The sequence below is a fragment of the Larimichthys crocea genome, chromosome X, assembly GCF_000972845.2.
Source record: "Larimichthys crocea isolate SSNF chromosome X, L_crocea_2.0, whole genome shotgun sequence".
Taxonomy (NCBI): Eukaryota; Metazoa; Chordata; class Actinopteri; family Sciaenidae; genus Larimichthys; species Larimichthys crocea.
In genome coordinates, this window is record NC_040020.1 from 2,982,008 (window position 1) to 2,996,270 (window position 14,263).

The window sequence follows — 14,263 nt, forward strand, 5'->3', positions numbered from 1 at the left end:
CGTGTCTAGCGTCATCCTTTTCACACCTGAATATGTGAACTTCATCTTCTCACTACAATGACAGCAGGTTGCACACAGTGAAGTCCCAGCATACCACCAAACTGACTCTTAAAAGTTTGTTAGACACCTCAACAAATGTACATTTTTAAGTTGAACCAGCTTGCATTGATGGTTCAGAAATTGTTGCTAAAGTACCAAGTGTGTAACTGCACAGCTGAAGCAGAGGTTACTGGGTGGGACGGGGGCATGTTCCACATCTATCACTCTTTCTGAGGATGTTAGGAGGGCTGTGGACACCAGGAAGGCAGCAGGACCAGATGTTATCAGTGGGCGAGTCCACAAACTTTACTAGCGCCATTGTTCTCTATCAGTCTGTCATACCTACATGTGTATGTTTACAAGTCCACCATGACTCCTGCCTGCCTGAATGACTATTTTGAGCGGACGCACTAGAGTTTGCTTACTGTCCAACCAACAGCTCAACAGAAGACGCCATAGCACAAAACCTCCATACCTCCACCCCGTCCCACCTGGACGAGCAAGGGAGTGAGATTTTTGTTAATTGACTAGAGTTTAGACTGATCACAAATCTCAAGGACATGAGACTAGACATATGCATGTGGATCCTAAATAAGAACAGTTTAAGATTAAGATTACTTATTTACTCCTGTTATAAAAAAATAGGAGTATACTGATGTGCAGACGTTTTAACTCTTATAGAGAGAGTGTGTGTTTTCTGTCTTTTGCATATCTCGCTCACACCCCCTTATCTGGCATGTGTTTACTGAGGCTGGTAGGGAGAGATGATTAAAAAATAGTTTAATCATCTCTCCCTACCAGCCTCAGTAAACACATGCCAGATAAGGGGAGTGGACAAGTTTAAGGACAAGAGAGACAGGTTAGGGGAAGTATCATTTTGGACAAGAAACACAATGTCCATTACGAAGTGGAAAACCAAAAAAGGAAATTGTTAGTGAGGAGATGTTTTCGAGACAGCCCATTTTACTAAAATTGTATAAGAACCAACTGTTAGAGCTCCTCAAGGAGCCTTTTCTCTGTAACCCCTTAATGTGTGTTGAACTGTTCAACGCTCCTTTTTGTACAAGAATAATAAATTCAACTTAAACTTTGATACTTTGAATCCAGTCCTCTTTATTCAAGGGTTCTTCCTTAAAAATCTTCGTAACAACTCCCATTCTTTTTATAATCTTCTTCTATAATCTATTTGTATTACTGAATTTCTGTGAGGAGCTCAGCTTTGGCGTGATATAACGACCCATCAAGTTTGATTTTGATTAACATAGCACAAAGTGCATCAGTGTACTACTGTGTTATGTCATTGGTCTACTTGCTACAAAACAATATATAAATGTTTTCTGATCTTCTGTTCTACTGTCATTATACACAATGCAAAAATAAATAACAAACCGGTTGATCACAGACAGAGGCAATATGATAATTTATTACATTTTTACATCATAAAACAACAATAAAACACAAATCCACCATTGTGTCTATGTGCGTTTGAGCCTGCACACAAATATCAAAATATTCTATCACATACTTGTACGTACACTTATATATAAACAAATAATCACTGACTCTTAAAACTGTTTTAAAATGGCACATGCTTTTTCCCCACTGACAAAAACTACAGCAGCACTTGTGAATTTACATTCTGTCATGAGACACAGGTAGCAGCCAACCAGGACCATTTAATATCAGTGTCATTAAAATAGATTTAAAGGTATTATCTCTGGCAGAGCAGCATTAATACCGCAGATATTGTTGATGAAATCCACCGAGAAATGGTCTGATGGCATTAAGTACACGCCTACCGTGAGTACTGTGTTCAATCAAATGCATATACTACTATGTTATATAATATAATAACATGCTGAGTGTAACACTAAACAAATGTGATTACAAAATGTCAAAAGCAGCTTAAAGTATTATATATATATATATATATTACTCCACGATGCAGACAAAGTATCTCAATTTCTTGTGGCAAAGAAATAACACTTATGTATAAGTATGTGTTGTTTTTAAAACAAGAGGTTTTATGATTTTTGGATACAATAAAAAGATATAAATTAATAAATAAAAAATATATTATTAGAAACATATATCAATATATTCAGATCTTACAGACATTAAAATATCTTGGCTCAGTCAATCGTGTTTCACAACAGAAGCACCAAAAGCTTTCAAATGATTATAGTAAAATAATCAAACTCAAGAAAGTACAAAAACATTTATAAAGAGAAATGATGGATTTAGTGACAGATGTGTTTAAAAAAATGCTTTACTGCAATATTAAAAATCTACATATACATTAATTATAACAACTGTATCTCACTGACTGGTTACATTTTGGGGGGATTTTGCTAAATTGAATTTTGCCTCACATTATTTTGTCTATTTATACAAACGAGCCCACAAAGATACATTTTAGGATACAAAATAAATAAATAAATAAATAAGATTGCACATAGAATGTTCAAACTAGTGAACAGCAGCATTTCATAATTAAAAACAATAAACATAAATCTATTTAAATCAATGAAAGGCATTCATGTCAAAGGATAACAGATATTTTGTTAATATCTAATACCATGATGATACACATAACTAATTAAGATTCAATTTTGACAAGGTAAACTCCCAAAACCCTGTATTTGTTTGCAATTTGGCAAACTGGCACCATTAAAAAATGCCAAATTAGCAGTTCCTGTTTGTGATGTACTCATGGATGTGCAGACAGATCACTGGAGGACTTTAATAATAAAGTTTTGCAGATGTTATTTTGAAGATTTCTAATCTGGTTTATGGAAAAATAATCTCAAAATATGTGTATCATGTCAGTTCAGACTGGGTTAAACAGCATTAATTGCCTCCATGAGTTTGTGTCACTGCTGCAGCTGCTGGTCAAATCATCAAACCTCAGTAACTAACTTCCCGTTCGAACACCGACACCTGTCCAATTCAACCTAATGAGTGTGTCCAGTGGAGACAACTAATTGTCTTTATGATTGGGCTCAGAGTTGACTTGTGACCTGTTTCCACGGGAACAAGTGCTCTTCTCTTTGCTGAGGATGCTGGTGTCGACCCGAGAGAGGGTGCACATGCTGCTCTGGTGACCCGGTCGAAGTCTTGTGTTTCGGAGCTCCAGCTCATCGTAGCTTGACACCCGGACAAAGGGACACCAACGGAAAACCCGCTTGAAACCGGCCCGGAACCTGCACGCAAATCAAACCATGCAGCTGTGCACTTACATGTGTGTCTTTTTAGGGTGTGTGTGTGTGTGTGTGTTTGTACCCACCTGCTGTTGAGGCAGCAGTAGATGATGGGGTTGTACATGGTGGAGCTCATTGCCAGCCACAGCACCGTCAGGTAAACCTGCTGGATGTACTTCCACTTGCTCAGATGCTTGTTGAGACCCGTCACGATGAAGTAGACATGATAGGGCAGCCAGCAGAGGGCAAAGGTCACCACTACAATGATCATCATCTTCACCACCTGCAAGAGCAAAAGCAGAATATTTAGCAGGACAGCACACGATTTTTTTTTGTTTGTTAGTCCAATGTTCACTCCTTTAGCTCTGGTTTTGGTCTCCAGACAAATAACATGAGTCTATTTAGACATTAATGCTTCTGCAGCTAGTTTTTTTTTTTTCATTTGCAGCATTTTCCATTGTCATATTTGTTTTGGATTTTTGTGCGTGTTCCTAAATTGGCATTATTTCTGAAGCTGCAGGCTATCTCCACCCCTAATGGATGCTTTGAGGGCCATTACTGCCCTCTTTTGCCACCGTAGGCTAGAGGCCGCTGTGTCTGAAAATGAGGTTAATAAATGTGGCAAGACTGAGAAAAAGAAAAATATGAATTTGTACTTTTTTTTAGATTAATGTGGGCAGAGTAAAACCAAAAACCATCAGTTGATAGATGCTAAAACTCTCCACAGAGCTTGGAGGAAGTGCAGTCGCATGGGGTTTGTCACAAAAAAAGGATACCTCTCACAGTAGATGCAATAATTTGATATACTGTTAACATAAAAGTTTTAATTAGTGCAACTTTTTCCATGCACCGTGTCCATCCAGCATCAAATCAAGGGAGAAAAACATTTTTTTAATGCCACTTCACCGAGATCATGAATGGTTGAATCAAAGCCAGCTCTTTCTCTGCACTTTGTCTTTGAAGTCATGTGTCTGTTGCCTGTTTCCCATCATTCTGATCACAATGGTGTGTCTCCAGTTAATGAGTTCAGGATGGCTGCCGTATGAAGAGAAGGAAAGGTCAGCGATGACGCACCGGACCCAGCGGGTTCCAGGTAGGATGGATGAGAAAAGCGACACAGCGCTCATCAACGTGTCGCAGCACAATACAGAGCTGTAGAGGGTTAAAAGGCGCAGGCAGCTATTATAACATCAGCAGAAGCTCATCTGCTAGACGGAGACGAGAGCGACTTCCTCTTATCTCCAGCCCAGATGGCGACTTGTCGGCGCGGCTCTTTGAATCAAGCCTGACATTGTCTTGTAGCTTTGTTTCATGACATTTATAAATCCCTTTTATCTCTCACAGCTCAATTTTGCAAGCAATCCGAGCCTCTGATGATTTATTTTTTTCTATAAAGCCCTCTAAAAGATTGCAAATGGAACACCTGCACCTGTTTCTGCCTCTCTTTCTGTGCAGTGAATGTGTTTGTGGCACCAAAATAATATTCCAATTAGTGCAATGGATCATTAATTTTGTTTTATAGTTTGCATTCAAGTTTAATTCAGAAGAAATAAGTGAATCATTTCACAGTTTATGAAATGATTTGCATCATTTATTTTGAAATTTTCATCCCAAAAAATTATTTTATCACTTTAAATAACCCGAAGTGTTAACCTGCAGTATTTTTTATGCTCAATCAATTCTTTTGCATTAATCTGTCGTGATAGATGCTCGTCATGACAGCTGTGATGACCTTAATCCCTGTATAACCCGACCCTCGCAGTAGCTGCTGGCTGATGACGTCTAACTTCAGCGGAACAAGTGCCTCTTGAGGCTGTACTCTTCTTCTAGGCTGCAGCTGAAATTGAAAGTTATTTTGTCTTATTTTTGCCTGTTAAACATGACAAAATAAAGTTTAGAGCGCTGAACTGGTTTGCTTTGCAGCTCTGCATGACGCATTTTACTGATTAAAGCTGTAAGAGTTCCACAGTGCTTTGAGGCCACTGTTTTATTTGGCTGTGAAATGTGTTTTGCTTCCTCCACGACCAGCAGAGCTCTTTCCCAACATTTTTATTGCTGTTGGGGACAGCTGTGTCTGATCCTAGGAGAGTATAATACGAGCACAAGTTTTTGTGTAAATGTGCAAGTTGAAAGATACGAAAACAATTAGAGCTGGTGGCTTTCCTCTCTGTTTTTTTATGGTTAAGGGTTTTTTTTTTGTTGCTTGTTCATCTTTGTTTTCTACAGGAAGGGAACCAGCTTAAAAACCTTTTTTTCTTAGTAAAAGCAGTAAAAGTAAAAGTTTGGCTTTTCATTTTCAAATAAAGCCTCTCAATGTGCAGATACTTTCAAACGAAGGGCCTTGAACTTCAGTCCTTCATCGCCCTGTAGCTTATTCTTTATTCTTTGATTGGATTTTTCTTAGCTTCCACAAATTTGTCACTGATCCTTCTGTGGTACGCACAAAAATAATAATACAATTAAAAACCCAACTTATTATTAATAAAAAAACAAGTAAATGCAAAACAAGACAAATATTAAGATCAGAAAATAAGTGAAAAGTCTTGAGAGAGAGAGATACCTTCAGTAGAAACCAAATCAAAATTGTCACAAATACTCAGCAACTTAAAAAAAATAAAAATAATGTTGATGTTTGATTTATCATATCAGTGTTTTACACATATAAACAATTACTGTCCAGGTAAGTAGGGATGTTAACTACTTTTTGAAGCAATATCTTATCCACATGTTCAATTAATAGTAAAAGTGTAAATGCATCAAATAAATGTGGTGTTTACCTTACGTTTGGCTCTGAGCTGTCCATGATAGTTATCAGATGAGTCTCCTGGGATCTCCCCTCCCCACAGAGTCACCCCCACGATGGTGTAAGTGATGCCCATCACCACTAAAGGCAGCACGTAGACCAGAACTGTAACTATGATATGATACCTGCAAAAGTGGAAGTGGGAACACAAAAGTATTTTAACAGCAAAGCCGAGCTTTGTTATAATGACGATGAAGCTTGACATAAGCTAGAAAAAGAAAATTCGGTTTGTCAGAATCACTGCTGTTCTCACATGAAGGGGTCATCGACCGGGCGGGGCCAGGCCACGTAACAGAGGGTCCTGCGGGGCAAAGCTCGGATGGTGGAGAAGTAGCAGAGAGGAAAAGCCAGAACCACGGCCAGACTCCAGATACAGACAATGACTCCCAAAGTGGCTTTCGCCGGCAGACGAGGCTTCAGAGGATGAATGATGGCCATGTACCTGCAGGGTCAGAGGTCAGAACGAAGGCTTGAAAACCGGTTTCAGTCTTTTGCACTCAATGAAATCCTGATAGGCTTTTATAGCTAGGCCGTTATCACTGCAGGTTACTGTGACTCACTGACTCGTGGCGCAGATGAATATCTGTGCAAAGACGTGCTCAATAATAAAACGGGTCACTAGTTCAAGAAAATGTGTGCAGCACTGTAAAGCTCATCAGTGATGAGTCATCGCTGATTTCACACGAAGGCGTGAACGTATATTTCTTAGGCATGCACGCTCTGATGTAAACATGTGAGACAGCTTTTCTAAAGGATGCATTTGCTTGAACTGAATACAAGAAGAACAGAAAACAACAAAACATATAAATGATAATATAAAGTTGGGGTTCAATCTGGACTTCGTTGTAGCCTTTTGGATGAGAGGTGGGGCATCTCACACGGATCACATGGAAGTCCAGTTGCCCCCGATTGAACCTGACCCGGACAACTGAGAACCTTCACAGACTAACAGAAAGTTTTCTCCTCTACATAATGATTAATTAGGATAATCACTTTACAGAGGTCATGTATTGTATTTTCGGTGGTGATGCTGATGTTTGAAGAGAAGTTCCGCCGACACCGTCTTAGTCGTATAACAAGTTTATTACAATAAGCACAGTGTCGAAGCAAGTAGAAACTACTTGGAGAGCTCCTGGCCGAATGATGAGAGACTCTCCCGATCTATGCAGGGGAAGCCCTTATATAGTCGTTTAAACCCCCATACCATACAATAAAGTACCTTGAGACAGAGAAACAGATGAACAAAAGAAATTCCTTTGCCAGGAAAGACCACCTGAATGCTTAACCTTTGACCTGATTCCTTATCAATGCATCTAAAGAAGTCTTTACTTCTCCTGAACATCTGGCAGGGCTCCGGCCTGTCTGACGTAACTGACCCCCTCAGTTAGGTAGCCTCTGCCCCAGGAGTGGACAGGATATCAGCCTGTGACTAAACATGTATTGTAAAGTAACCCCCCAGTTACATAGCCTCTGGCCCAGGGGTAGTCTAAACAGGTATCTTACAATAAAGCACATGTCTACAACTATGCTAAGACTATGCATCTATGCGCAGACACCTCAGTCACAAATATTTTACTTTTCATTTCATCTTTAATTCAAAGAAGCTTAAATTTAATGTATTTTATTCTTAAACGAGTAAAACAAGTTCATTCATGAAAGTTATTTCAGAATATTTGTTGTACAATGCACATTTTATTGCACAAAGTTATTATACAAAGGTATATGTATATTTTCTTTCGCATATCTATCTATCTATCTATCTATCTATCTATCTATCTATCTATCTATCTATCTATCTATCTATCTAATGTGTTATCTTGAAATAAATCCCATTAATGATACATAATCATACTCATTCAGTCTCTACCTGTCGAGGGCTATCGCGCTCATGGAGTAGATGCTGGCGAACACCGCAGTGACCGGGAAGAAGTTGTGAAACCTGCAGTACACTTCTCCAAAGTACCAGTCTCCGTGCGAGGCGTAGACGAAGTTAATGAGCGTGTTGAAAGCAGCCATGGACACATCGGAGAAAGCCAAGTTCAGCAGGAAATAGTTGGTGACAGTTCTCATCCGCTTGTGAGCCAAAATAATCCAAATCACAATCAAGTTTCCGAAAACCGCCACAGCCAGCACGGTGCTGTACGCCACCGACCAGAGCGCGATGCGCCAGGCCGGCTGCACGAACTGGTTGGTCAGATTTCTGGATGTGTTGGATTCATCCCGTTCAGATGCCATTCCTCAAAGAGTCCCCAGTCAGGATCTGAGTCAGTCTGCTGCTGCAGGGCGACATAAATCACTTTGGCACCTCTGATGCGCTACATACGCGTAAACACGTGACCAAACAGACTGAGAGAGAGAGAGTGGTCCTGACGCAGCCGCTCATTCATTCACAACTGATGAGAATAAAACCAGTTGATCAGGTTTTAGCCTGGCGCAGATCTTGATCTGATAAATCCATCAAAGGCTGCCAAGCTGACCTGATCTGATCTGAGCATGTATCAGTACTTCATGCTGATATTACAGCAGAAATATAAATTTATAATAAATAAAATAAGTGTTGTTGTTTTAGCAGGTTTTACGCACACATGCAGGAAGTGTTCAGAGCTTACTTATGCAGAGAAATGTGCTGTGACTGTTATATAATTATAATGATTTCATTGTGCAGTAGCTGGTTGTGGTGGAGCTATAACTATTTTGTATGAGAGTGCATCTACTGATTATTTTCTTCATGGATTCATCTGCTGATTAGTCTCTCTATTTATAAATTGAGTGTTTGTTTGTACAAAAGTATAGTTGTAATAATAGAAGAAGATCTTTACAATCACACAGAAATGTGAGATGCCAGGGGAGCAGTTAGGGGTTCAATATTTTGAGAGCATGGATACCACCACCGCTTTAGGTGAGAGAGCATGTACTTCATCTCCAGTAAATGCTGGACTAAGAATCCTCTTTACCACAGCAAAGCAGCAATTGGCAACCTAGGTGAAAACCTGGGATCCTAACCGCTAAACCATATGGGACTTATAACCCAGAACCCAATAGTACAATAGTACAAACCACCAAATAATAAAAAAAAAAAAAATCAAAATGATCAAAAGCAGCAAATCTTTACATATGAGAAACAGGCAACCATGATATGTATTTGCATGAACGATGGGTGAATGACTTTTCAGTCAGTTGACAATTTATCAACTAATCATTTTGGTTCTGCTCTTGTAGTTTAATGTCATTTTGTAAAATGACTAAAGCTGCTGTTTGTTGTGAAGTAAGGCGTACATTATTCCCTCTGAAACGCTGTGGAGTAGAAGTAGAAAGTAGCATGAAACACACAAGTAATCCTTACATTTGTACTTTGTTACTAATATAAGAGATTACATTACATCCATCAGGGAGACAATTCAGAATAAATGCATCCATCCTCGTCCTTCAACCTGATCTAAACCTGATCCGCAAGTGTGCATTGTGATCCAGCCCGTGAGACTAGCTACTGTTAATGTCCGTACAGTTTCATTTCAAAGACCGTTTTCTGTCCTGCATTAGAGCTTCAGTCTGACGGAGAGTCTGAGTGTGATACAGTTAATCCTTAATAACTGTGCCATCCAAATAAAGCTTATAGCTTCAGGATTTTATGTAGACTGTATTATATAACCATAAGCTCAAGTGTAAAGGCCATTAAGTCTTTTGATGTTGTGGATCCCTGCATGTAACTTTTACTCTAAGAACAATTAATTCAAAGACAACTCTTCATGATCCACCTCCAAATTTATCTCCAGATGTCTACCGAACATCCAGAGGCTGTTTTCTGTCTGCAGTCTGAGGAAAACATGAAACCTTTTAGTGAACAGAAAGGCTGCAACCACAGCTGCCCCATACTGATCAGGAGGGAAGAAAATCAATCAAATCATCAACAAAGAGAAAATGACATTAATTAAGATTTATCCCAGGGCGGGTGATCACAAAAGTGTCCACTTTGATGTTTCTACAACAGATTGTTAGGATGTGTTTGTGTTAAGATGTATGTGCTTAGATAAGTTGTCCTGTGTAAAAGCATGTTTGTATTCATTCATCAGTTTGACGTTCACACATCTGGTAGAGCTCTCAGCGGAGGTCTAAGAAAGATATATTGGTGTTGTTCTTGAAGCTTGAGGATGAGTAACAGATCAGGCTCAGTAGGGGACCCTAAATGCTAATAAGAGCTACAGAGGGCCACAAAAATATAAAGCCATTCCAGATGTGGAGTTTACCAAATGTATATCAAAGCTGTATCTTTCTATGTTGAATGGAAGTGTCTGTGATCTCCTCAGCACTGATATTAAACCATCAACTAAGATCAACTTGTCTGTTGTGTGGCTTCCCCAGGCCAGACGAGCTATATAGTTCCTCCAGCAGGTTCTGGGTCTACCCCGGGGTCTCCTTCTAGATAAACATGTTTTGTATCTGTGATCTCATTCTTTAAGTCGCTACCCATGGCCATAGGTGAGTGTTAAAATGTAGATGACTTAAAAAATCGGTCCATAACATCTGCAATATCACACAAATCTGCTGGTCCATCTCACGCCCCATTTTCCTATTGCTCGTGAACAAGACCCCAAGGTACTTGAACTCCTTCGCTTGGGGCAGCAACTCGTTGCAAACCCAGAGCAAGTTGCGAAAGATGCCTCATCAAGTCATCAAACAACTCTCTGTAAACGCTCATAAACTGTCCCATCTCTACCATCCATCCCAGATGACGCAAACGTGGCAATAAAAACATTGTTCTTTGACTTGAAGTGAGTCATTCTGTTTATAGAATAAATTAAAAGATTTATATTACTGGGCATCATCCAAAAAAATAAAAAATCAAAAACCAAAATCTCAAATCAGACTTCAAACTGGGACCAGTGAAGTGAATCTGCCTCACAGGGAAAGTTTCCAGTTGGTGTCTTTTTTTCTCCGACTGCCAATTAGTTTAAAAAGTACCCGCTGTGCTTGTTTTTATGAGCTGTTATGTGTTGTTTCATGTCGATACTCATATTGTCACATCTGGTCTGCATAGTTTAGCATCCCCTAACATTTTCTGAGCACACGGAAGTATATTTAAATTTATGGGTCAGTCTCTTTGGAGCACACAAACACATAAACACAATCATGCTGTGGAAAAGACTCTCATTAGCCAGGGGGGGCAGGTGTTTCAGGCCACTCCCTGACTCAAATGTCACTGTTCAAACCTTTTCCAAACACACCCTGTCCCCCAAAAAGGTCACAGGCTATTAAGTAACAGTTTCAAAAATATTTTCACTCAATTTCATATGAATAATTGAGGCATCATTTAATCACAAGGGAAGCAACAGCAGGGGAGATGAGTGTGTCTCTTTGTCTGCTGTCTGATCTGTGTGTACGCAGATGACGTTGGTTTAAAGCAAATAACACCGACACTGACTGACAAGTAGTTTTGTACAGTAGTGCGGTCCAGTCGGTATAATCCTGTGGAGAAAAGTAAACTTGTAAAGAGGTTTTGCATCATTTCAGTCTTTAATAACGTCGCCAGCTGTGTATAAATGGATGACTTTCAATCTGTCCTGTCAACTAAAGCAATTTGTCTGAAACTGGATGGCTGAACATCTCTACCGACACGAGGCAGTTGCTACTGTTGAGTGGAAATAAAGCTCTCTAGGGCACCCATGTTGTTAATTCAATGGTTTGTATTGTCCCCTGACTGTTCATCAGTAGCAGCAAAAGTTTCACAGTCATGTAGTTTTATTGTTAAAACCTTTTTTCCCACCTTTGAAGCCAACTGGTATGAAAAATAGATTGGAAAAACTTTCTTTGGGTCAACACAGACATCAGAAACAAGACAAAGGGCCTCAACTACATGCTTCATGTTTCTAAAAGGAAGTATAGACTGTATACCACACAGCCAATACCGTCAGGCACGGTATTGGCTGTCAGTCAAAGCAAAAAATTCTGCATTAATTTAAGGCTAAATATAATTTGAACAGGTGAGTTATTTAGAAATTCAGCCTCAGTACGGTTGAAGGCCTGAAACTCTACCAAACAAGATTTCTTTCATAACTTTATGAAAGCTTTAGATTAACCAGTTAATTAAGATTTACTCAAAACTCTACATGAAGGATAATTTACACCCTCACAGCTACAAACTGCTACACATACTGTACATCAACCCACGTAAAATACGAATGCTCTGTTACCTTTAGTAGCGTCAAAATGACCTGCATCAGATCTGAGGACACTGAGAATGAAATGGCTGAAAACAACTCACAGAGTGGACCCACTTTCACCGATACCGATCTCATTCCTTTAAAAATATAAACTTCTACATAAATTCTTACACATGTTATTTTTTGCATGGAGATATTGACGATGTTATGTGATCTGTCTGGACTCCTTTAAACCTGATCCTGTTGATTTATTTTCTGAGCTATAAATACATTGTAATGCATGAGATAAATTGATTTCCATTATAATGTTTCTAGTACGCCAGGAATTCAGCTCAATAACACAAGAAATACGATGCACACAATAATAATGAAGTCCGTTTTGTTCACAAAGTGAATGTTTGTTTTGAAAATTACTTTTTGCACCTTGAATAACTTGAGTAATTTTTATGTGGTTTTCAGGAAGCACACTGTGATTTAGCTTCTCTTCACATATTCCTCAGAGGGCATTCAAGGTGAGCTATCCAGAAAGAAATTGTTGCATTATACTACAAATAAAATGGCAAGTCCATTAGTTTCTCCTCTGTCAATCCTATCATTTCTCCACTGGGGACAATTATACATTTATTGTTGGGCTTGAGAGATTTTACACCATCGTCTGCCAGCAAACATAAAGCAAAATGTGTGTTACCACCTGTGTTACCTCCAAAATACAATACTGACTAAATGTAATCCCTGTTTTGCATTAAACGGTCTTTAAGTCTTTAAAGGCTTTTTTTTAGTTTTCATGACTTTCATGCAGTTAAAGCTTGTTGGGTTCAACTGAAGTGAAATGAAATCCACTGGATTTAATTGAACAGACAGAACGAGCAGATGAGAGACTGACTGACAGAGTGAACGAGTGAGAGGAAGGAGCTTATGATCAAGTAACTGATCCGACAGGATTACATGTCTAAATGGAGCTTAGGACTTCTCTTGGAAGAGGAAGTGTGAGAGAAATGGCAGAGACCGGAAGGGTTATATGGAGGGGAAAGATGTGAGGTAACCAACATTTCAACATTTACTAGATTAGTGTTTTCCAACCTAGGGTTCGGCGCCTGATCAGTGGGTAACATGATGTGTCTGAGGGGTTGCAAAAAGGTTAATGGGACAGAGAGAAGAAGAAGAAACTAAATTCTTGTGTTCAGATGTATATTCATCTTTTAATCTTTACTCTTATGTGAAATATTAGATATCTCTGCCTCTTCAAGCCTCAAACATTCATTAAAATGAAACAGTCTGAAATGTTTTAGAGGTGAAATCTTGTAGCTCCTACAGTCAAGACAAATATGAAAAGGGATTACATGTCCTCAATGCTTTATGCTAATGCTTAAGAGTCGCAAGTGAAAAAAGGGTGAGAAGCACAGTTCTAGATCACGAAAGAAGAGTAAAAGAAAGCAGAGATAAGCGAAAATATGTTGATACATGTAAACTGTTTGCACCAATATCACTGCGATGTGTGGTCAGGGTTATTTTCTTGGGTCACCAAAACTAAATTAAATGAACTCTTACCTCAAAGCTCCCATAATTAATTGACTTCAAGCAATCATTATTATTATTCTATGATAAATCTGCAATTTATATTTAGCCATTGGGAATTATTTTAGTGTTTCATAGAGCCAGAGTATTATTATTCTGTTTCATAAAGACTGACCTAAATCATGGAAACTCATCCCTCCAGACTAACCAGTGTCACAATCAATGTGCCAAACTGGTGCGAGTGGGGCAACAAGAAGAGGACCCAAATGCAGACGATGGAGGCAGAGCAGAGACACAGTCCAAGACAGACAGAAACAACTAGGAGCAGGCAGGAAGTCTAGAAGTTCAGGGTCAGGTTTGGGTTCTGGCTTGAACGTAAAGGCATGGCAGCTTTGACAGAGACACTGACAGAGGATCTGAATCGGTATATGTACTGCTGGGCTGATTATGGGAAATGGGAAGCAGGTGAGTGAGTGAGTGGGTGGGAAAGGTCAGGCAACAGCAGCCCTGCAGAGGGAAATAGGAACTGTCGAAGAGGTGGGTGATGA

General features: G+C 39.3%; 1 protein-coding gene across 2 annotated transcripts; it reads right to left on the reverse strand.

The window, feature by feature from the left end:
• Nucleotides 1-2,280: 2,280 nt before the first annotated feature.
• Nucleotides 2,281-8,372, reverse strand: tacr3l (tachykinin receptor 3-like). 2 transcript variants are annotated; one of them, XM_019271479.2, is made up of 5 exons: nucleotides 7,910-8,372; nucleotides 6,296-6,484; nucleotides 6,017-6,167; nucleotides 3,326-3,522; nucleotides 2,281-3,242 (listed from the first exon to the last, which is right to left on the reverse strand). In XM_019271479.2, the coding sequence occupies exons 1-5, from the start codon at nucleotides 8,275-8,277 to the stop codon at nucleotides 3,020-3,022; spliced, it is 1,128 nt and encodes a 375-aa protein (XP_019127024.2). In that variant the 5' UTR covers nucleotides 8,278-8,372; the 3' UTR covers nucleotides 2,281-3,019. The 2 variants fall into 2 exon arrangements, with proteins under 2 accessions (XP_019127024.2, XP_019127025.2); XM_019271480.2 differs by having other exon boundaries at nucleotides 3,089-3,242; nucleotides 6,022-6,167.
• Nucleotides 8,373-14,263: the final 5,891 nt, after the last annotated feature.

Bases quoted from the DNA above. Each gene is read 5' to 3' on its own strand.
- tacr3l (XM_019271479.2), bottom strand. From the start codon at position 8,277: ATGGCATCTGAACGGGATGAATCCAACACATCCAGAAATCTGACCAAC. The intron at 6,485-7,909 runs GTAGAGACTGAA...CTGACCCTGCAG, and splicing joins AGCGCGATAGCCCTCGACAG to GTACATGGCCATCATTCATC. The intron at 6,168-6,295 runs GTGAGAACAGCA...CCACTTTTGCAG, and splicing joins CCGGTCGATGACCCCTTCAT to GTATCATATCATAGTTACAG.